We start from the raw sequence: 22,176 nt of genomic DNA, 5'->3' as shown, positions 1-22,176 counted from the left end.
TGAAGAACAATAAAGCTTTGAAAAGTTAAATAGCCAGGATTCAAGATCAGGCAGCTTGATCTAGCCCAGGCTCTTAACTGCTCTGCTATAATCCCACAAATTCACAGACATAATCATGTAATAAGGTTGAAAAAAAGTTCATGTTTACCAGTAAACAAAATGTTAATTTAAAACAGAGAAAAATTTCATTTGTCAAATTAACAGAGAATTTTAAAATGTTAATATTCAATGCTGGCAAGGATGGGTTGAAACAGACATTTAAAAATATGAACTGCAATTTGACAATCTCTATCAAAAGTCTCAAAAATTTACAAGTTCATCTGACCCAGCAAAGCCATTGTAAGTAATTTATCCCAAGGAAATGAAAATGTAAGCAAAGTTTTATACACATGAGTCTGCATTAGAGCATTGGAAATTGGCTAACTGTCCCACATTAGGGAAATGGGTAAGTAGATTATGGTCCATTCATTCAATAAAATACTGAAAACAACAAAGAAGATGTTGTGAAAGAGTTTCTAAGAACATGGGGAAATGGTTATGCCAAGTGAAAAAAAAGCAGGGTATAAAATTGTAGGTATAATGTCAGTCGTGTAAAATATGTGAACCAGGGGGTGTTCTCTGTGTCATTGGATTTTGTATGATCATATCTTTTTTGTTATGAAGTATTTTACAAATTTTCTAAAGTAAACATGTTTTACTTGTCATCAGGCGTGGGGGCACCCTTTATCACTTAAATCAACTTCACTTAAATCGCAGAGCGAATGAATTGCTGAGCCCCAGCACCACGTTAACCTAAGATGCTGGGTGTACTGCTCCCTGCATAGATCTGGGACAGCTGAAAGCAACCCTGTGTGTTGTTCAGCTCTCTGGGTCTCCCTGTCACCTATAGCATACCTGCTCATGGGGTTACTGTGAAGATAAAATATGCATAAAGGCCTTAGAACAGTGTTGGCACAGTGTGGACTCTCAGTAAATGTAAATAGTAATAATGATAGTAATATATTAATGATGTGGCTCTTGTTTTGTTAGTAGGAAGGACGGGCCGAGCATCTACCAGGCACCTAGAGGTGTGTATAGACTGGCTTGTCCGGGGATATGGCTAAAAGCATCTTTTATTGGTGCCCATCATTCTAGTCCTACATCTGGGCTTCTGGTGCAGCAAGCCTTTTGTCAGCTGCTGCAAAAGCTAAAGGGGTGCTCTTTGGATGTCCCATGGACCTGTATGCAGACCCTCATTCACCCCCCACTTCCTGGTCTTCTTCTTGGGGCCAGGCACCGTGCTGAACCTTTTCACATAAAGATTTTCTCCCCTACAACTTGGAGAAGCAGATTTCATCATCAGCTCTGCCTTATGGCTCAAACACGAGAAGTCACTCTTCTGGGTCAAGAAGCCAATAAGTGGACAAAGCTGGAATTTGAACCTATGTTGGTCTGGCTCCAGGGATGGCTGAGATGTGCAGCAGTCATGGCTGAGAGCATAGGCTTTGGAATCAGGAAGATCTGGGGGTTTGACTTTCTATGTGGCTTCCAGCAAGTAATAAAGGTGCTTAAACCTCAGTTTGCTCATCTGTAAGATGGGACAATACTGTATTTCCTTTAGTTCAAGTAACCAGTGATTGTATGTTACACCATTATTTAATGTCACGCCTGGAAAAACAGAATCATTGCTAATTAAACTATGATATAATAACTCTCTTATCCTCTAGAATTTTAATTTTATATTTATGGAAAGAGCTCTACGGGTTTATTTAGACATAGGTTTTTATCATAAGGCCATTGTACATATGTAAAAAGGAAAATACAAATGAAAGAGTTTGTTTAAGGTATTCCTAAAGCTTCTTCATATTCTGAAATTGACTCAGAATTGTCGTGGTCCATGTTTTTCTACATAGTAGCATCTTCTGTAACATCACAAACATCACTAGTAGCATTTCTTTAAGAACAAGTCCTCTATTTTCCTCAGAATTTTAAGCCACAGCAACCCATTCTGCAAGTTTTGATGTGTTCCCAGATGTGGCAATGACATTAAGACTGCTGCCAGGCTGACAGTGATTGTAAAATCCTCTCAATTTCAGAGATGTTAAAACGAGGAAAAGAAAGTGTCCATCTACGCATCCGGAGCCTGTGCTCTGCAACGGGAGAGGCCACAGCAGTGAGAGGCTCGCGTACAGCAAAAAAAAAAAAAAAAAAAAGAAGGAAAAAAAAAATGTTAAGAAAGTGTGCATCTTAGAAATGATGAAATACAGTAGCTAACTTATAGGGTCATTAGGAGACTTAAATGAGGCTGTGTTTGTAAAGAACTTAAACCAGAGACTGGACGCACAGTGAGAGCTCAACATTATCGTATCATCAGCATCACTATTGTATTCTATTCTGTTCTCTGAGAAGTATTGCATATACACTCGGCTCTGTAGAATCTTCCTCCAGACACTGAGCCAGTGTGCAGCGCTGATGAACTACGGTGTGCTTAGGTAAAGCCTGCCTCATATCCCTTTCTATCTCTTTTCCCCCCTACCTGCTTTCTGAACCTTCTCCTTCTGCCCCCCTGCCTCTCCTGCCTTTCTCTTTTCCTCTCTTCCTCCTTTCCTCTCTGGCTGTCCTTTCCACCCCTCCCCAGCTCTTCTGCAAATAAATGGTTCTGCCACTCCAAATCTCTTGTAGGTTTAGAGTGAATGGAAGTGTCTTTTTGAAAAGCTTGTTCTGACATCCCTGACTGGCTCAGCAGCAGGGTCCTGTGCTCCCCTCCCTTCTGCTAGAAGATCTGCTCCTGTGGTTAACGATTTCCAGGATTGCCCTGGGCCTTGAGCACTCCACTCACAGAAGAGGCAGCCGGGCTATGCCCTCCAGAGGAGACTGCTGGCCGTCTTGGAGGCTGCATCGGTCCTGCCTCTGGTGGCCGTGGGAAACAGGCACAGGGTCTGCCTAAAAAGAAACCATTTATTCTCATTTATGATTCTTTAAAACAGAAGTTCACAGCTTTTATGATGAGCCTTATACATGCATTTAATGACATTACACTATATGATTATGTGCCTTAAGAAGACGTCTGAGAGCTCTCTGGTGTCCTTAGTTTTAAGCGTATTTTAACTGCCTACAATGAAAGGAACAAGACAAAAAATGAGCTGTGGCCGCATCTTCATAAATTCTGAGCTGTAATTGACACACCTTTGCTGACACCAGGAATGGTCCAGGCAGGTGGATACAAGGAAGAGGAACAGTGGAGTTTCTATTTTCTCATGGGTCTGGGTCCAGAGGAAAGCGAGATCAGCCATCTCTGTGATACTTTCTAGCCAGCATCCAAGACAGGAATGAGCATGGGTTGGGACTAACGACACTTTGGACCCAGCACAGCGCTAGGCTTGTGACACATATCACCGTGTCTGGTCGCAGCAGATAGGTGTTATTAGCCGCATTTTCCAGATGAAGAAACTGAGCCTTAGCCAATAAAGTGACTTCCTCCAAGTCTGCAGATATCTGAGCCGTTATCTGAGAACAAATCTTGATTCTAAGTCTTTGAACGGCCACTGGGTGCAGAGCTCAGAATGGCTCTCATCTGGAGAATAGTTAATGGAGAAAGAGGAAGGCGTAGGTGCCGAAGCCAAAGAAGCAGAGGCCTTCAGGGAGAAGCTTCTTTCTCCCGCCCGTGGAGGCGCGCATCGCGATGGAAACAGAATCAGGACAGAAAAAGCCACTTGAAATGAACTGCGCCCAGACAGGCCGCCATGGTGGCGTGATTGATACTGGAGCATGTAGGTGTAATGAAACTGATGCCGGCTCCTCCGCACCTGTGATTTATTGAGGACAAATTTAAGATGAGAAAGGGCCCCATACCAGGAGCTGCATCTTCCCCTCTAAGGGAGGGTGGTCATCCATCACCAGCCATTACAAGGGCCCATTGCTAGCGGCTCATCAGATGAGCCAATAGTCTCTTTGTTGGGGTTCCTAACAAGTGTTGGATCAGCAAAAGTCTATTTATGCTGGTGGACCTTTCAGGACCAATTTGTAGTGGGTCACTGACTCTGCTGGGGTATTATCTTCTTTACTACTCGGGCCAGTTGGGGAACGCGGCAAAGATTAATGGTTTTGGCTGCTGACCTGCCGCCGCAATCTACTGCTTCTGGACCAAAGATTAAGTTTTTTTGTGTTTTACCAGAAAGGGCCCACCTTGCGTGCTTTGATTTACTGACTTGCTTCTGGGGAAAGGAGTCGTGGAAATGTATTTGATTGTGGTGAGGTTTGGCACATGGCTGTGAGAACTGGCACCCACATGCTCAACCCCGAGGCCCTGGGCAGAGAACGGGCAGCTCCTGGCACCATGGTTTGGGTCTTGCAGGCACAGGGGGGGTTCTCCTTGAGCTCATAGGATATCAAACCCCTGTCTGGCACCCAGCAGCTGGCTCTGGGTTCAGAGAGGCAGGCAGTGCCCTAAAAGTTATTATTTAGAGCTATGGTACTAAAAAAAATTAGTTACAGCTTTTCCTTATTATTTGGAAAATTGCACATTTTCATTTAATACATTTAGGAAAAAAATTAAAGAAACAAATAAACAAATTTGTTTCCTGCCTGAACCAAATGCACAATGGTATGACTATTAATATTTTGGTTTGCATTTTCATCTAGGACTTTTGCTATATGCCTATACATGCACGTTATTTTACAGGATGAAAATCGTACTGGATTTATGTGGGCTTGTTAAAAAAATTATGTGTCTTTGTATTCTTTTTATAATGAACATTATACCGTAAGTACTTCCCCATTTCTTCATTTTAATATGCACTATTTGGTTTCTTTCTCAAGTTGGGTTTGGTGCAATGTCTCCAGTGCCAAAGGTCCATTCTTTGGTTCAGTGACCATCTGCTGTGGGCTTTCTCTGGGCCAGATTGTGTTGTGCTGGGATCCCATCGCTGATCAGATACAGTGCTCCTGAAGCAGAGGTGCTGGGGGTCAGCTCACAGGGATGTGCTTGTGCCCTGCGGGGGACTGTATCACCCGTATCTCCCACGTTGGCCCAAAACACTGCAGATGGTTGGTGGCAGGGGACTCTTGCTCATGACCCCTCCAAGGTCCCTGTAGAGTCAGAGTTCCAAAAGAGAAAGTGAGCACTGCTTCTGCAGGAGAGAAGGCTGCTGTTGGCTTTGGATACCCTAGCTTGGTTTTTTTAGGGTGAATCGGGAGCTGAGAGCCAAAACCTCGTGCATGAGTAATAAGCAGCTCAATCTTGGAAAACTGGAGAAAAAGCCCTGTAGCCCCCAAGGGACCGTAAACCCCAGGCAGCTGCAGAAACTGCCAGGGAGGCAGTAAGATATGACAAAAAAGAGTGTGGCCTTCGATGGAACTCAAAGGGCCCGAATTTGAATCTCCTCGCTGGAGACCTTGAGCAAGTCATCTTTCCCAGCATCATTTTCCTCATCTGAAAAATGGGGCTTATATCCCTCATCTCTCAGACTTTTGTGCCTCCTCACCAGGTAGAAAGTTCTGGGTGAAGAGCTGGCGCTCAGCCCATGCCAACCCTGCCCCAGGCCCATTTTCCAGATACTGTGCCGACTCAAATAGATGGAGGGGCTCTAATTGTTCCAACAACATGTCTGAGGTTCACAGGGCTTTTCCTCGGGACCCTTTGTCTCAGGACTATAAATCACTGGGCAACTGTCCCCACGGTTGGCTTGGCTGGGACTTCCTTCCCCTGGTGGGGTGGCTGAAGGAGGGAGGGGCTGGAGCGAGGCACCGGCCACCTCTTCACTGCAGGTTTTTCAATCTCTAATTGGGAGTCTTACTTACTCAGCGATTCCAACGTTCCCTTTGTAGCAGCCTCTTCTCTGCCCCAGGGCAGGCTCCCTCCCTTCTCCTCCCCCTGCTTCCAGATTAACATTCTTAAGTAGAGTATTTTTGCTGGAAGACACTTACACAAACTTTCCCAGTGCTTGTCTACATAACTTGCAGGAGCCTTTGTCCGCTGGCCCAAGGCTTATGTCTCGACAGGACGTGTTCTGTTTCCGGGGGAGAAGTTTCTTTTGGTTCAAGAGCAGCGGTGAACACCCCAGACATTCCCCAGCCTACAGGCTCTCCTCTGGTACAAGTTCCTTGTTCTGGCCATCTGCCCCAGCCACCCTCCTGGACCTAACATTCCTGACCATCCCTCCTGCCCCAGGACATTTGCTCTTGCTGTTTTCTTGGCCTGAATGTCTTTCCCCTTCCTGGACTCTTCCCATGGCCATCTCCTTATCCTTCAAGTCTCAGCTGAAATGTTACAGAGGGTCCTCCCCTGACTATCCCTCACCCCAGACCACGTCATGTCCCGACATGTTAAACTCCCTGAAGGCACACAATTCACTTTGTTCCTCAGACTCTTCATGGTTTGTGAAGATATATTTGTGTGATGGCAGATTTAACAAGTTGAATCCCTTCCCTGCTTTCCACTGTCAGCACTACAAGGACAAAGCTGACCACCTTTGTTTCAGTGTCTATTTCAGAGTCTGGAACATTATAGGCTCTCAACAAATAGGGGTGGTGACTGAACAAATGAATGAATTGATAGATAGAGGGATGAATTGGACAGTGAATGAATGTGTGAGCCAATGAATGAATGAATGAACTGTGTAGTGAATGAGGTAGTGAATGAATGAGCAAGTGAGTGAATGAATGAATGAATTCCAGGGCGGCATGCAAAGGCTCATTTTAAGGGACATGCCACTTCTTTGAAGTCCAAGGGACTGGGGAGTCTGCACTGTCCCACCCATCTTTATGGGGCCAAACCTCACTCAAAACCAGAATTTCTGAAACCTGTACGTGTAACTCTTCCTATACAGTGATCTGTCTTCATCCTTTGCCATTCTTTTTCTTTTAAACGTTTCATTATAAAAATTTCCAAACAGACACAAAAGTAGAGAGAATTATAGTAAACCCTCGTGTACTCCTTACCCTATCCCTCACTGGAGCATTTAAACTAAATCCAGTTATCATCTTATTTCATGCATAAATATTTTAGGGGGCATTGCTAATAGACATGAACTTTAAAAAGTAACCATAATACTATTATCACACCTAACAAAATTTTTTTAAATTAATTTATTTAATTTATTTTTGGCTGCGCTGGGTCTTCGTTGCAGTGCGCGGGCTTCTCATTGCGGTGGCTTCTCTTGTTGCGGAGCATGGGCTCTAGGTACGTGGGCTTCAGTAGTTGTGGCACGCGGGCTCTAGAGCACAGGTTCAGTAGTTGTGGCGCATGGGCTTAGTTGCTCCGCAGCACATGGGATCTTCCCAGACCAGGGATCGAACCCATGTCCCTTGCATTGGCTGGTGGATTCTTAACCACTGCACCACCAGGGAAATCCCCAGAATTTTTTTTTTTTTAAAAACACCCAGTTCCTTTAATATCTAATATTTGGTCAATGTTCAAATATTCCCGATTGTCTCAAAATGTCTTTTTACATTTAGGTTGCTCAAATTAGGCCACAAACATTGCTTTTGGTTGATACGTCTCTTAAATTTCTTTTCATCTATAATAGTCCCCCTGTTCTCCTCACATTAAAAAATGTCATTTATTTCCCTTTTTAAAATGCCATTTGTTTTTTGATGAACACAGGTCACTTATCCTGCATTCTGTTTCACGTTCTGGCTGATTGCCTCTTGGTGGTGTGATCTAACGTGTTCCTCTGTCCCCTGTGTTTCCCAGAAACTCAGATCCAGAGGCCTGATCAGAGTTGCATTTGATTTTTGGCCAGAAACCTTCGTGGACGGTGTTGTGCAACCCCTGTTGTATCACATCCTAATGTCTAGTTGTCTCTCCTTTAAAGATGTTAAGATTGATCAGTGGCTCAGCCCGCCCTTCTTCAGGAACTCCCTGCTCCCATCTCTATTTCCATGGCTATAAGAACTTGTTTTGCAAAACAAGCTAGTTGAGAACATTGATCATATCGAACAGATGTGGGAGAAGCAAGGTCTTGTGACAAATGCACTGATTTAGAGCAGCAGACCCAGAGAAGAGGTTGAATTTCTCTGCGTCTCGGTTTCTCTGGCTGTAAAATGGGACTAAGAGTAGCAACTTTGAGAACTAACTGACGGGGGAAATGTTGGTAGATAACACACAACACACAACACTAAATGCTTACTGTGGATTAACCCGCTTAATCTTCTCAACAGTTCTTTGAGGTATATGTGCTATTAGTTCCATTATATGTACGGAGGAGAGTAGACACAGAGTGATTAGCTAACTTGCCCAAGGACACCCAGCTAGTAAGTGGCAGAACTGGGATTTGAACCCAGGCAGTTGGGCTCCAGAGCCTGCGCTTCCATGCTGGATGCTTGCTGAGTCGTTGCAGGGAATGGGCGGCTGTTAGTTCCTACACTACGGGGTGTGCTGGGGTGGAGTAAGGCAGCCCTCCAAGGCCAAACGGGGTTTGCTCTTTGAGTTTTACAAAGTCATTACTTCTGTCCCCCACTGCTTTGACATGGGCCAGAACCAGCTTGACAAAGTCACATGCTGGAGAGGGGACTGGAGGTATAAAGTCCTACCCTCATTTGGGTGGGATTTGACTTTCCTAGAAAAACTCTTCTGAAGCCCAGAGAGGTTAAGTGACTTGCCCAAAATCACACAGCAAGTTTGGCCCTGAGCTAGGATTAGAATCTCAGACTCTCTCAAGCCTTGGGCCACTGTATCTGGATTCCCAGGTCCTTCCATGCCCACGTAGAGGGGGCTCTCTCTCTACTCCCCACCGATACCCATGAGTCATATTCATTTGGGGCAGAGCTTCTGTGGGGAGAAAAATGGACAAACGTTTTTGCCAAAGTCACTGTAGCCAGTTAGGGCTTTCTTGGCACATCACAGACCTTCCTGTCTTGGGCACTATCGTAGATGTCCAGGCCTGCTAACCTCATCCTCCCCAAAGCATTCTGGAAACCGAACTTTCCTTCCCTTGGCCTCAGTCTTGAAGCCAAAGCAAATAAAAGCCCTGATCCCAGTTCTTCTGGCTCCTAGTTCAGGAGGGCCAGAAGTGATGCCAGCACATTTGCCATGACGACAGCCCTATCTTCCAGATAAGGGAAGTGAGGCTCAGAGAGGGGTGGTAACCCAATGAGCTCACGTAGCCTCGCCTACAGTGTGGGCGGCAGCACGGGCTGGACTGTTCCTCCTGCAACCGGGGAGGTCCCCAGAGTGGTCTCCTGTTGGGCCGATAACAAAGACCAAGACAATAATGAAAGGTGTCTTTGGGCTCCTTAAGCAGGATCCGGCGCCAGTGCCTGGTGGCTCCACGGGTGCCTTGAGCCCTGGGCGCTCACTAATGGACTGTGGCTGATGCCGGGACTGATTGGCAACCGGCCCCGAGATCCTCAGGGGAAGCCTGGAAACAGTGACCTCCAGCCCGGAGATACTGTCCCTTCTGGGAGCCACGGGGAGGGGGGAGAGGAGGGGTTCCGGTTGATCCAGGGCAGGAGTGCCTCTGAGCCCACGGGGTGAGGGGAGATGAACTGTGTCCCCTCCACCCCACAGCCACTGAACTGGAACACTAGATGAGCCTTCCAGACTGTGCAGAAAACTGTCAAAATGCCAACTCCTCATTTCCTTTCTCTGCTGCCTCCCTGCCCTGTGCTCCTGGCTGGCTAGCGTGATATTCTGCACACCTGCCAGGGTGGTGGTGGGACCAATAAGAGGGCTCAAAGGTGTCCTCAAATGCCACACTGTGATCCCAAGGTGAGCCAGGCCACCATCACTCCCAAGACAGGGGAGACATCTCTGAAAGCAGTCCTCAGCACAACACAGGCAAAGGAACAGAGGCCCAAGCCCTCGGGGAGCAGCACAGGGGAAAGGAACGTAGAGCATTAGGGCGGTGAGGCTAGAAGGGCAGACCTTGAAGGCAAGGCAAAAATCTAGACTATACCTGATTGGCAATAAGGATCCACTGAAGGCCTCAAAGGGAGGGCAGAAGAGAGAAAGCTGGGGAGTGCCCAGAGTCATGGATCTCTCTTAAGCACATCAGGCCTGGTGAAAGGCAAATACAAAACGGAAGCGTCTGACCTTTTTCTAGGACACCCAATATTTATGCGCTTTGCTCATCACCCAGATTTTATTCATTTATCCAAAGAGTGGGAAAAAGACACTTTAGGAAACTGCTATAAATCCAGTGCAAGTCACCATGGTAACCTGATTAGCAGCTAAATTAAGTTCATGGTTAAGAAGAAATAAATAAAAATAACTCTCCTCCTTGGCTGGGGCTACCCACTGGGCCAGTGGCGGCTGAGCAGATGCTGAGGTCTTGGAGGGCCAGGGCCTGGTCCCTATAGAGATGCTGGCGCTGCAGTGGGAGGGATGGATTTGCTGCAGAGATGCAAGAAGCCCGGGGGTTAATACTGCCTGGGGGGTTGATGAGGCCCCTGGCGGCCAAGCTGGGGAGTGCAGGCTGTACCCTTCAAGGACAAAGCTATGGTCTCAGGAAAAGGGGCCCATATCCACCAAGAGAGTCTTCTCGTTGCCCTGGACCAGGCTTCATTTATCAGAGTATCCTTCCCTTGTATTGCCACCCCTCTAGTTCCAGGTCCCCATGTGCTGGGTGCTAGGCACCACAACATGACTTAGACCCGGTTTGGGTTCTGGAGGAACCCATTTTAGTGGTAGAAACAGTTAAAATAGACACTCTGGACACTGTGTGATAAATGCATGGATGGAGGTCAGTATAAGGTGCTATGGAAACATGGATCAGTCAGGGAGGCTTCCTGGAGGAGGTGATGCTCGAGAAAAGGACATATGTGGCTGCTGGAGAGTGCCTACTTCAGGTGAGCATTCTGGGTTTTCTGTTTGGAGCTGACTGGCAGGATGTTTGTACTCCAGTGCTAACCTGGAATGGGCTGGCATTGGCCCTTATGAGACCTGAGGGGTTTTTCTTGGGGGCTGTGTGGTTAACACATCATAGGGATCAGTAGCAAGAGAGATGGGTGCAAAGAGAGAAATGAGCCCCCCATTTACCCTTTCCAAGCCTCCCCCTGGCCGAAGCAGTCTAGTGCAGTGGTTAGAGTCAAACCAACTTTGAATGTTCTTTCTGCCACTTGCTAGCTATGGCCTCTGGGAAGTGATTTCATTAATTTGAGCTTCAGCCTCTTGGTCTATAAAATGGGGGCGGGGGATAATGATAACAGTTTCTATCTCATAAGATTACATTGGGTTACTGAGATGTTGTAAGCTAGATGTGGCATGGACCCTCACAGGTAGCAAACACTCAACAAGATGCTGGCCGGTGTTAGTTTCTCTCCCTGGGGCCGTCTGCCCTGATTGGGTGGAAAAAGGAGGGTGTGGTGGCCATGGAAATGCCCGGCTTAAGTCTCCTTCAGGAGAAATTGCTGCAGGGAGCAGAGGTGACTGACAGTCCTAGCCACCACCCCTCGGGATCCCCCAGCGTGTTCGAGCTGAGGCTACATTTCCTCTCCGCTGCTCTCAGCCAGTGATGGAGCACAGGGTCGTGATGCCGGGGCTGGCCCTTTCCTACAAGATGCGTGACACTGGCCCAGGGATGCCCCACCAGCCTGGCTGAAACGTTTCTAGAACACTGCTGTGGTCTTCAACTCTTCCCTCCTGCCTTCCTTCCTTGGCCCTCCCCTCTCCCAGATGCCAGGCCCACCTCCCTGCCTCCTCTTGCTTCTTCATCCTTTATCCTTCACAGACGTGTCCCCAGTAAACCTCTTGCATGTCTAATCTTGTCCTGGCATTTGTTCGTCAGGACACCTCAAAGGACACAGAGGGTCAGGGGAAGCGTCCCAGAGGCGGACGGCAGAGAGAGAAATATGCGACCCACAGCAGGTCACACGGGTGCCTATAGGTGGGATGTCAGGCCTTCAAAGACCCCAGTCTCTTCCCACGTCCCATCCTCAAGCATGTATGTGTGTGTGTGCGTGCGTGTGTGTGTGTATATGTGTGTGCGTGCGCACTCCCCCGTGCATGCTTCCATCACTGCATTGACCATAGTCAATTAGTTGGAAAATTAGTTTCCACCTGAGGAAGATGAGCTCCTCAGGTTGTCCCCGACATTTAGCCCTGCAGAAGACCTCGTGTATGGTAAATGCTCAGTTAAAGTAACCTGAGTGCCCCTGGGAGCTGTATCTACCTTAAATTTTTCTTTGAACAAATGTTGTTTTTATTTTCAGGTATTCTGAATTGCATAACGTTAGCTTATTTAAGCTTTTTAGTCCTTTGTTTTTGTGACGGAGACATAAATGTATAGACACGTATAAATCTGTACACCCACACAGAAGGGTGATAGCAGCCTTGCTTCATGGTGGCCGCAACACTCAGCAGACCCTTTAACCCGCCCCTCGGTCTCTGCTGAGCCCTCCACCATCCCCCTTTCTAGAAAGGTGCTTGGAGTCTCTTAGCTCAGCTGCATGGGATGAATCTTCTCTGGGTCTTCTCCTTTCCCCCCACCTCCGGCTCCCAGCCTCAGCCCCCATCTAGCCCTCCCTGCTCAGCGAGATCAGGGAAGCTGCAAACCCAACCCTTACATCAAAAGGGAACTTGAAAAATACTTGGAGCAAAAACTGCTAACTGTGCATCCTTGCTCCGTGCTGCCTCTGATATTAAATCAGGAAATGGCACTGAACAGTCGCTCCAAACACAGAAACAGGGGTTGTCAACACAGAAACCAAAAGCAATCTCTAATGGGCAGAGGTGAAAGGGACCTGGCACAGGGCCGGGATGGGGGTGCTGAGACCAAGGAACGGATTCCTGAGCCGGGCTTTTCTGTGCCATTTCTCCAGCGTGCAGAATGGAGCCAGACTCACAGTCCTGGGCTCTGAGGGCACCTTGTCTCCATGAGAGATGAAAGAGAAATTAAGCACATTGCTTAAATACCTTTGGGATGCTCCTTTTCATTTCTACAGATATTTATTGAGTGCCCAGCAGTGAGACAAACAGAAAAATGCCTGCCCAAGTGGAGGTGATCTTCTAGTCAAGAATGGGGTCTGACTCTGGCGGGGCATTCAAGGCCCTTCAAGTGTTGGCTTCTATAGCTCTAAATCTAGCCTCTTTGAAATAGCCCCCCAAGTGCCTGGGTCTTCCTGTACTTCTCCGATACATATCTGCTCAGCCTTTAAAGCCTTAGTTAAGGTCAGCCTTAACAGCCAACCCCTCCTCTAATCCCCTCCAACAGAACCAAGGGCTCCTTTGCTGGGGATCTGCCAGCATCACCACACTGTCTCTCCAGCTGCAACGGCAAGGTTTGCAATTCTCTGGAGGGGAGGAAAGATGCCATGCCCACCCCTGTGCCTCATCTCCCAGTACTGGTCACAGAATGGACATAAGTAGAATTGACACGAAAAACCTTGTTAAAATCCATTGTCGGTGTGGCCATGGGGAAACAGGTTACTTTCATATATTTCCCGTGGAAATTTCAAGAGGTCCAATCTTCTTAGAGGCTAATTTGACAGTGTTAATGTTACAAATGTGTTCCTCTTTCCTTCAGTTCGGCCATTTCATTCCTTACTCTCTATTGCATAGACATACTTGTACACACGCAAAAAGGAGCATGTAAAAAGTGATTTGTTGTAGCATTGTTTGCAATCGTGAAAGACGGGAAAGCATTTAAATGTCCATAAATACAAGACTGGATAAAAAACTACAGAGCTTCCATTGGACGAACTGTCGCGCATGAGTTAAAAAGCAAAAAGTAGACCTCGACGTATGGATGCAGAAGTTGCTGAATAAAAATAAAAAGCAAAGCTGTAGCTCTAGACATATCTGTTAAAACTACATTGTTGCGTTTTTTTACAATGAGAAAGTAGGCTTGTATATCTTGTATAATTCATCTTTAAAAGAAGAAAGGGAAGAAAGAGGTTGAGTAACCATAGAAATTCCTGGCTGAAATGAGCCTGGGCTCAGATGCAGTCAAACATGATTCCCTCCATCAGCCCTGGACCGCAGTTCCCAGCAGTGGGATGGTGCCACCCACTTTCCCTGTACTCAGAAGCTTGCTCCCCAAGCTGTGATGACAATGTGGTGGGAAGCTGGACCCCTGGGCCCCTGAAGAGCATCCAGATAGAGGAGAAGGGAAGAGGGGAGGCCAGTGGGATGGAATCACTCAGATCATCCAGATTTCTCCTGAGTTGGTCCTTGGTCTAAAGAGGAAGGGTAAGGATTGGTTTAGGAATGATTGTTAATTAAGGGAGAGGAGAGGGCTGAAGGGTATTCAGGAAAGACCTGAGGGTCTGAGATATCTACTGCAAGGCAGCCTCCGTGTTTGTCTAGTTGTTAATTTCATTCATTCATTCATTCACTATTCCACAACTGTAATCTGGTTTCTCCTGGTATGAGATACGGAGATAACTGTCAACTTCTATATAATTTCCTAAGGTGTGTTTCTTGTATCCCAAACATCAGAATTACCTAGGGAACTTACAAAAATGCAAACTCCTAGGCTCCATGTAGACCTATAAAGCCAGACTGTGGCTCAGGAATCTGTATTTGCAACATGTTCTCTCAGGCAGAAAACATTTGGACTCGTTGGCCAAAGCCTTTCCCTGACCGCCTTGTATTATCTCCTAAGGCCCCTCCCAAATCTGAGGTCTATGCTGATCCAGCTTGGAGAGGGAAGGGATGGAGGGGAGCCCTGCCGCACGACTCTCGTGTGTGTGATTTCCGCAGAGTGACCATGACCTTACCCTGGCTCCTGGGCTCTTCTCTCCACCTGCATTCCCAGCTACACCCCAAGTCTCTCTGAGGCCTGGGAAGAGCCACAGACCACCTCTTCTGTCTAAGGTCTTCAGAACCAAGGGACTGACTCAGTCCAGGCAGGGGGATGGCATGTGCAAATGCCTGGTGGAAGACAGAGCTTGGGCTGTGGAAGGACTTATAGAAGGCAGTGTGCTTGGACATTGTGTGTGTGTGTGTGGGGGGGGGTACAGTGAGAGATGAGGTGGGAGCAGATAGATCATTCAGGGCCTGAAGGCCATGCTAAGGAATTCAGTTCTTTGTCCAAGTATTGAAGGAATCTGTAGTTAAGCCCAGGAGTAGGGGGTGAAGGTAGAATGAACAGATTCATATAACATGAAAACTGGCTCTACTGTCCTGGGGAGAAGAAAGTCTGAACCAAGACCTCTGTAGTCACCCAAGCAAAAGATGAGGGTGGCTTGGATGAGGGTGAAGGCATTGGATGGAGAAACCGAGGTCTTAAGTGATGGTTGAGCTGTGGGGGGATGAGGGCCTCAATCCTGGGGAGCAATGATGAGGCTTCAGAGTCTGTAATGCTGCCCTTGGGGTCATGGGGAGGAAGTGGGGGGAGGGAGCCCTGCTGGTCATTCCTCACTGGCCTTGAGTGACAGCGAACTTCTCATCAGCATTGAGCCACCTTCTCTCCCCACCCCACCATATGGATGGATGGGGGCTGAAGGTCAAACAGGCTGAAGTTCCAACTCAGGCCAGAGGCAGGACCAAGGATCAAGGCCAGGATTAGGGGTCAGGCTGAGGCCAAGGGTAAAGGACAGGACCTTGGAGAGGACTCTGCAAACTTTCTCTATTTTGGCTTGCATCCCGCCTTGGTTTCTAACTCCCACCCTCCAGCCCCACACAGTCAGGGAAGAGGGAAGAGAACAAGAGTCAGCCCAAGGATGTTTGAATGCCATCGACCAGAGGACAGACACGTTCATCACTGCCTTGATAATTGAGCCCTCGGCAGAGACTTGGCAAAGGCTAGAGGCTCAACTGTGACCTGAAAGGAACCACCAAGTCTGCGGAGAGCTGGAGATCCTGACCCAGAGAGCAGCTGAAGTGCTGTGCTGACACCTGGGTCCCTGGGATGCCACCCAGTCGAGATCAAGACCATGTGCTTCATGGTATCCAGAGTACTGGACTTAGGGCCAGAAGCTCCAGCTTGTCGCCACTGTGTCGCTAAAGAAATTACTTAACCTCTCAGAGCTTCTTTCTCTGTGTAAGATGGGGATAATCCTCCCCACCTCCAAGGGCAGCTGTGGGACCGAATGAATTGATAAAACTCTTAGGACACTGCAATACATCTGTATTTACCTCCCTGCCTACATATCTCTGTAAAATAAAGATAGTGATAGTCACTACCTTATAGAGTTGTGAGAATTGAAAGAAAAAGTGAATGATAAAGGCTTTGAAAATCTCCGTACAGTTGGGACTGGAAATTATGATTAAATATCCCATCGGTATTGGAAGCTATACTGCCCATCGGTTGTCTAACACAGCACTGTCCAATAGGAATAGAATATAAGCCACATATGTAATTCAAAAACTTCTAGAATTCACATTAAAACAAAGTAAAAAGAAGCGGGTAAAATAGCTTTAATAATAAATTCCCATTCCCAGTGTGAGTGTGCGTGGGGGGTGGCATTGGGTGTCCCTGGTCTTCAAGGGAGGGAGCTGGGAAAAGGCTCTGCAGAGTTGGGGTAACTGGCTCCCTACTGGGACCTGGTGTATCCTTTGGGTGCTTAAGGCCACCAGGATACAGAAGCCCAAGAATACCTGTTAAGAAGCATTGGGTTAGAATCTGATGGCCACTGTGTGAAGCAGGGAACATTGCAAGGGCCAGTTGCCTTTGGGAAAGAGGAAGAGGAAGGGAGAACTATCTTCTGCCTCTTCCTGGAAGCCGAAGCCCTTGGGAAGCTCAGAGGCAAGGGGAGCGAAAGAATACCCTCCTCCCAAGGGCCTCAGGAAAGGTAGCCGAGATGTCAGGGCTCTTTGGAGGAGACAGGCGATCTGACATCTGGGTGATGCAAACGCAGAAGGCAGGCTCTTGGGGGTCCCCTAACTCAGGTTCCTCCCCGGCAGAACTCACCCTGGGGCCCTTGGGACCACCGGCTTCCGTTTGGCGACCCGGGATAGTACGATCCTGCAACGCACTTGGCGCAGGGGCCGGGAGTTGCTGGCTCTGCGATTCGAAGCGTTCCGCGTGCCGTGCTTCCCTAACACCCGCCACCCATACCGCCACACACACTTCCCGCACTGCTTGCCACTGCACCCATGCACGCACAGAGACGCCCACTCGCACACCAAACACCTGCAGCCCTCTGGAAACGACGGGTGTACGGTGCACCTCGGGGCTGAACGCGGCTGCTGGGAGCGCCGCGCTAGACCGGAGGCGCACGGGAGAGCGCGCCGCTCTCGGGTTAGCGGGCGGGCTGGGCAGGGGCGGCCGGGAGCGGCGCGGCGAACCTCGAAGCCGGCGAATGGCAGTGGACCCTTCGTTCCCTTAGGGAGTAACTTTTTCACCCACTTCCACACGGGGTGCCCCGAGGCTCCGCTGTAGCTCGGACATCTCCTTGATCACCATCGGTAGCTGAAGAATCCCAAGGTGGTGCGCTCAGACGCATCGCCTCTGGCTCAACCTGGGGTGGGTAGGGAGAAGGGGTGAAAAATTCAAATTAGAGACAACAAACTGTTCAGAAGAGGTCTCTGGCCGCCACCAGTCCTCCTTAGCTTCCCTTCAGAAGAGGCTTGGGGTACTACTCCTGTGTCTCCTGGCCTCCTTCCTTTCCACTTCTCTTCCTCGACTCTCCACTTCTTCCACCAGCCCTTCTCTTTTCTTCCCCCCACCCATTACCCCACTAGTCTTTCAGGGATGGCGTGTAGCCTCCGGGTACGCGTCGACCGGGAGCCCGGCACTCTGACCTTTAAAGCCCCCAGGCTCGGAAAGGAGACGCCGGCGTCCGCAGGCGGGAGAGGGATGCCAAAAGGTTTGGGACGCCGCGACCGCGCGGCCGAGCGCAGCAGCAGCCAGGAAGGCGAGGCCGGGCCCCACCGTGAGGTCGGTTGCTCTGCAGCGGCTTTCACTCCGGAGCAACCTGAGCGTCTGCTTCACTTTCACCCAGTTTCCAACAGTTTTTGTTGGAGGTGGTTGTGGGTAGGGTGGGTAGAAGAGGGACTGGCTAGGCTGGGAGGGCGGCAAAGAAACGGGTTATTGGGGAAGGTGGACCTAAGGATGGACAGTCAGAGCCTCAGTCAGAGCCCAGGGGAAGGGAGTATCCGAAACCCGAGACAGAGGCACAGGGACAAAGAGGAACGCGGCCGCCCAGACAAAGCCCGAGTGCTAGAGACTCTGAGACCGCGGCAGGATGCCCGCAGGGGAGCAGGAGGCTAGAACCCTCAGAGCTGGGGCTGAAGGAACCCTAGGGCCTCGATGGGCCACACTCCCGAGACTCAGGTTTGGTCCTCGACATCAAGGGTCAGACAGACCAGAGGGGACACAATGAGGGCACAGACCGGCCCGGCCGCCTCCCTGCACTCGCAGAAGGCCACAGTGTCCACGGGAAGGAGGGCGCTGGCGGCTGGGGTTCAGCGTCACCGGGAGAGGCCAGTGCGTTTGTCCGGACCTGGCCGCCTGTAGCCTCAGCCATAGTCTGCATAGAACCGAGACGGCCGACCCAGCGTAGCCTCGGAACGTTCCCCTGCTGAGCCGCGATCCGAGTACGCTCTGGCTGCGTGAGAACGCGGCAGGGACAGGCAGGGTGCTGGTCCGCAGCGCCCAGCTCTGAGCAGGGGCGGGGCGGCGGCATGGCCCGCCCGGGAAGCTCTCCCTGGAGACAGCCTGATCCTTTCTGCGGAGAGCACGCTTCTCGAAGAGGGTTGAAGACGGGCTCTTCCAGCACTACAGTTGCTGATCCAAACCTTTCAGTCCAAATTTTAGTTCAAATATATTCATTTTATTAAAAATAGGCGGCCCAATATCATACCTCACTCGAGCCTTACCGAGGGCTCAAGAGAAGACAGTTTTCAAAATTAATTGGAGGAAAATATTTTACCTTCTAACACTTGAAAAAAAATCTGGCTGCGTCCGCATTAGTGGGCCCACCTGACCGCTACGCGCTGCGTCAGTCGTGCTGGTCCCGTACGGGCCGCGGCTGGACACACTCACCCAGTGTGCGCTTCTCCTGCTTTTCGCTGCTCGCGCCCAAAGCTGAAGAGCAGAAGGCGACGCGGGAGGCGGGTCGGGTCTCCGGGTACAGCGAATTTGCGATTTATCCGGTTTCTGCGCCCGGGCCGGGGTCTAGGGAGCTCTTATTTCGGGCCATCCTGTACCCGATACGGAAGGTGCGCAGCGCCCAAGCACTGTCTGGATGCCGTAGTGCGGTGCGCTCAGGGGTCCCCGTCTGCACTCGGGGGAGGTTTCTCATCTGACAGCCCTGGGGACCCTCGCTGTGGCGTTGCCGCTTTTGGCCATCCGCCTAACTCGGCCTAGGATCTTCTCGAGTAGGGAGCCGCCGCCGAGCACCCCTCCCAGCCCCTCCGCCCCCCGATCCCCGGAGCCGGGGCGCGGAGTTTCATGGCGGGGAGATCAGCGTGGAACTCGCGGCTGAGTCCGAGGACCGACCCGAGAACCTGTACGTGGCTCTAGGGGAATCTGTCTTGGGCTCCAGTGCACACACAGCCTGCGTTCCGGGCCGGCTTGGGTTGGGCGAGTTGGGAAGACCCAGCTGAGTCCGAGTCGTCGGCCGAGACTTCCAGTTGCGGGCCCCGCGATTCGGCGCGCCTTTGCGCACAGTGGCCACTTGGGGTCGCACTTTATGCCTGTTTGAGCCTCTCCTCGGCTGGCTGACGCCGGGATCTGCTTAATCGTTACAAAACGTTCAAACAAAAACAGGGCCGGTTTCCCAGCAGCCAAGAGCCACCCGGAGCACCGTCCTGGGCTGGCCTCAGCCCCCAACCTCGGAGAACTCAGGGTTCACTGCGTTTGGCTGGGGAGAGGGCTTCAGAGCCTTTGGGCCGATTCCTTCCCCACTCCCTTCATCTACTGCATTTGTGGGTGGGGTGTGCGGGGAGTGGCGGGGCCCGCCGAGTCCTGTCTCGGGGCTCGGCCACCACACCCGCCAGGAGGGGGACGGCTCCCGCTTGGCCCGAGGAGTGTCCTCTGAGGCTGAGTTGGATTTGAACACAACTCTTCGCGCCCCAACCCTGCCCCCCAACACACAAACATGCTCAGCCCTGCAAAAACACAGCCACGCACTGCACACACACGGCCCGCGGCCGCGCTGCACACGGAGCGTCCCCCACTGGGCGGGGGACACTTGGGAACAATGGACCCGAGAGGTGTCGTCCCGGCGCTCATTCTGAGCCTCCTGGGGGTGACAAGGACTGGGGTTGGGGGAGCCAAGGGTAAAGAGGGAGGAGAGCGAGCGAAGGGGTGGACGAAGCGGCCCAGCCTATGGTGGTGGAGGCGGGGGGGCTGGCACCGAAGGCGAGCGGGCGGGGGCCGGGACACCGAGGGGGTGGGGGGCTGGGCCCGGGCCGGCTGTCCCTCTCTGCTCCAGCCCTCCGCCAGGCCTCGGCGGCTCTCCGGCTGCTCGAGCCGCCAGTCAGCTGACACGGGGGGCGGAGGAGCTGTCAGGCGCGCCCCGCCCTGCGCCGCCGGTCCGCGGGGCCCGTACAGCCATTGGCCAGCGCGCCGGGCTGCTCGGGCCCCCGCGCCCCGGTGACATCAGGGAGGCGATAAAAGGCAGCGGCTGCGCCGGATCCCGCACAGCTGCACCGCCGGGCTGCGAGCGGCTGAGATCGAGAGAGCCCAAGAGCAAGAGAGCTAGAGAGCGAGCGGCGGGCGCTCGCCCGGCGCCACCCCTCGACCCGGCCGCGCGCCCCGCTCGCTTCTCCACCCTTCCCGGCTCGGCCCGGCCCCGGCTCGGCCACAGCCCCGAGCTCTGGGGCGGCGCAGGCAGCCTCGGGACTCTCCCGCGCGCCGCCGCGTCCCCAGACAAAGGCTTGGCCGGCGGCCCCGGCCCGCTGCGCCCTCCGCTCCCCACCTCCCGGGCTCGCCGCTCTTCGCCCCCGCTCCCGGCTCGGCGCGCCCCGGCCGGCTGCAAAGTTTCCCGGGCGGCGGCGGCGGCTGCGCCTCGCGTGAGCGATGGCCGCGGAGCTGAGCATGGGGCCCGAGTTGCCCACCAGCCCGCTGGCTATGGAGTACGTCAACGACTTCGACCTGCTCAAGTTCGACGTAAAGAAGGAGCCGCTGGGGCGCGCGGACCGCCCGGGACGGCCCTGCACGCGCCTGCAGCCAGCCGGCTCGGTGTCGTCCACACCGCTCAGCACGCCGTGCAGCTCGGTGCCCTCGTCGCCCAGCTTCAGCCCAACCGAACAGAAGACCCACCTCGAGGACCTGTACTGGATGGCGAGCAACTACCAGCAGATGAACCCCGAGGCGCTCAACCTGACGCCCGAGGACGCAGTGGAGGCACTCATAGGCTCGCACCCAGTGCCACAGCCGTTGCAGAGCTTCGACGGCTTCCGCGGCGCGCACCACCACCATCACCACCACCACCCACACCCGCACCACGCGTACCCGGGCGCCGGCGTGGCGCACGACGAGCTGGGCCCACACGCGCACCCGCACCATCACCATCATCACCAAGCGTCGCCGCCGCCGTCCAGCGCGGCCAGCCCCGCGCAGCAGCTGCCCACCAGCCACTCCGGGCCTGGGCCGCACGCGGCGGCCGCGGCGACGGCGGCTGGTGGTAGCAGCAGCGTGGAGGACCGCTTCTCCGACGACCAGCTCGTGTCCATGTCCGTGCGCGAGCTGAACCGCCACCTGCGGGGCTTCACCAAGGACGAGGTGATCCGCCTGAAGCAGAAGCGGCGGACCCTGAAGAACCGGGGCTACGCCCAGTCGTGCAGGTATAAACGCGTCCAGCAGAAACACCACCTGGAGAATGAGAAGACGCAGCTCATTCAGCAGGTGGAGCAGCTTAAGCAGGAGGTGTCCCGGCTGGCCCGCGAAAGAGACGCCTACAAGGTCAAGTGCGAGAAACTCGCCAACTCCGGCTTCAGGGAGGCGGGCTCCACCAGCGACAGCCCCTCCTCTCCCGAGTTCTTTCTGTGAGTCGTGGCCGCTCCCGGCCCCCGCCCTTGCCCCGGTCCGGACTCCCCGTCCCGTGTCCCCAGCCCCGGACTCCCCCGGACCCTGTCCCTGCCACGGCCCCAGCCATGACCTGTTTGACTTGAGGGAGAGGGAGGAAGGGCGCGCGGGACGCGGGCGACGGGAGGGCGCGCGGGCAGGCAGGGGACATTGGCCAAGGCGAGAGCGGTGAGCGCCAGCGGCGCCTCCTAGACTCGAGCAGAGCCAGAGGGAGGCGAGGGGGTGGGAAGTCCCAGAGCAACTTTTCTCCAGGCTGGAGGGCGGCAAGGCATAGTCGCGAGGAGTCGCCAAGGCCGTCTGGAAACTCCTGGCTTCCTGAACTTTGCGCGTTAAGCCGGGG

The 22,176-nt window shown here is 52.0% G+C and overlaps 1 protein-coding gene across 1 annotated transcript; it reads left to right on the top strand.

Annotated features, from left to right (window-relative positions):
• Positions 1-20,711: 20,711 nt before the first annotated feature.
• MAFB (MAF bZIP transcription factor B) lies at positions 20,712-21,917 on the top strand. Its single transcript, XM_082858243.1, has one exon. The coding sequence runs from the start codon at positions 20,829-20,831 to the stop codon at positions 21,798-21,800; it is 972 nt and encodes a 323-aa protein (XP_082714369.1). The 5' UTR covers positions 20,712-20,828; the 3' UTR covers positions 21,801-21,917.
• The last annotated feature ends 259 nt before the right edge of the window (positions 21,918-22,176 follow it).

Source organism: Leucopleurus acutus (assembly GCF_964270905.1).
Source record: "Leucopleurus acutus genome assembly, chromosome: 16".
NCBI lineage: Eukaryota > Metazoa > Chordata > Mammalia > Artiodactyla > Delphinidae > Leucopleurus > Leucopleurus acutus.
The sequence above is the reverse complement of the archived record's forward strand: the minus strand, read 5'-3'. Positions and strand labels throughout refer to the sequence as shown.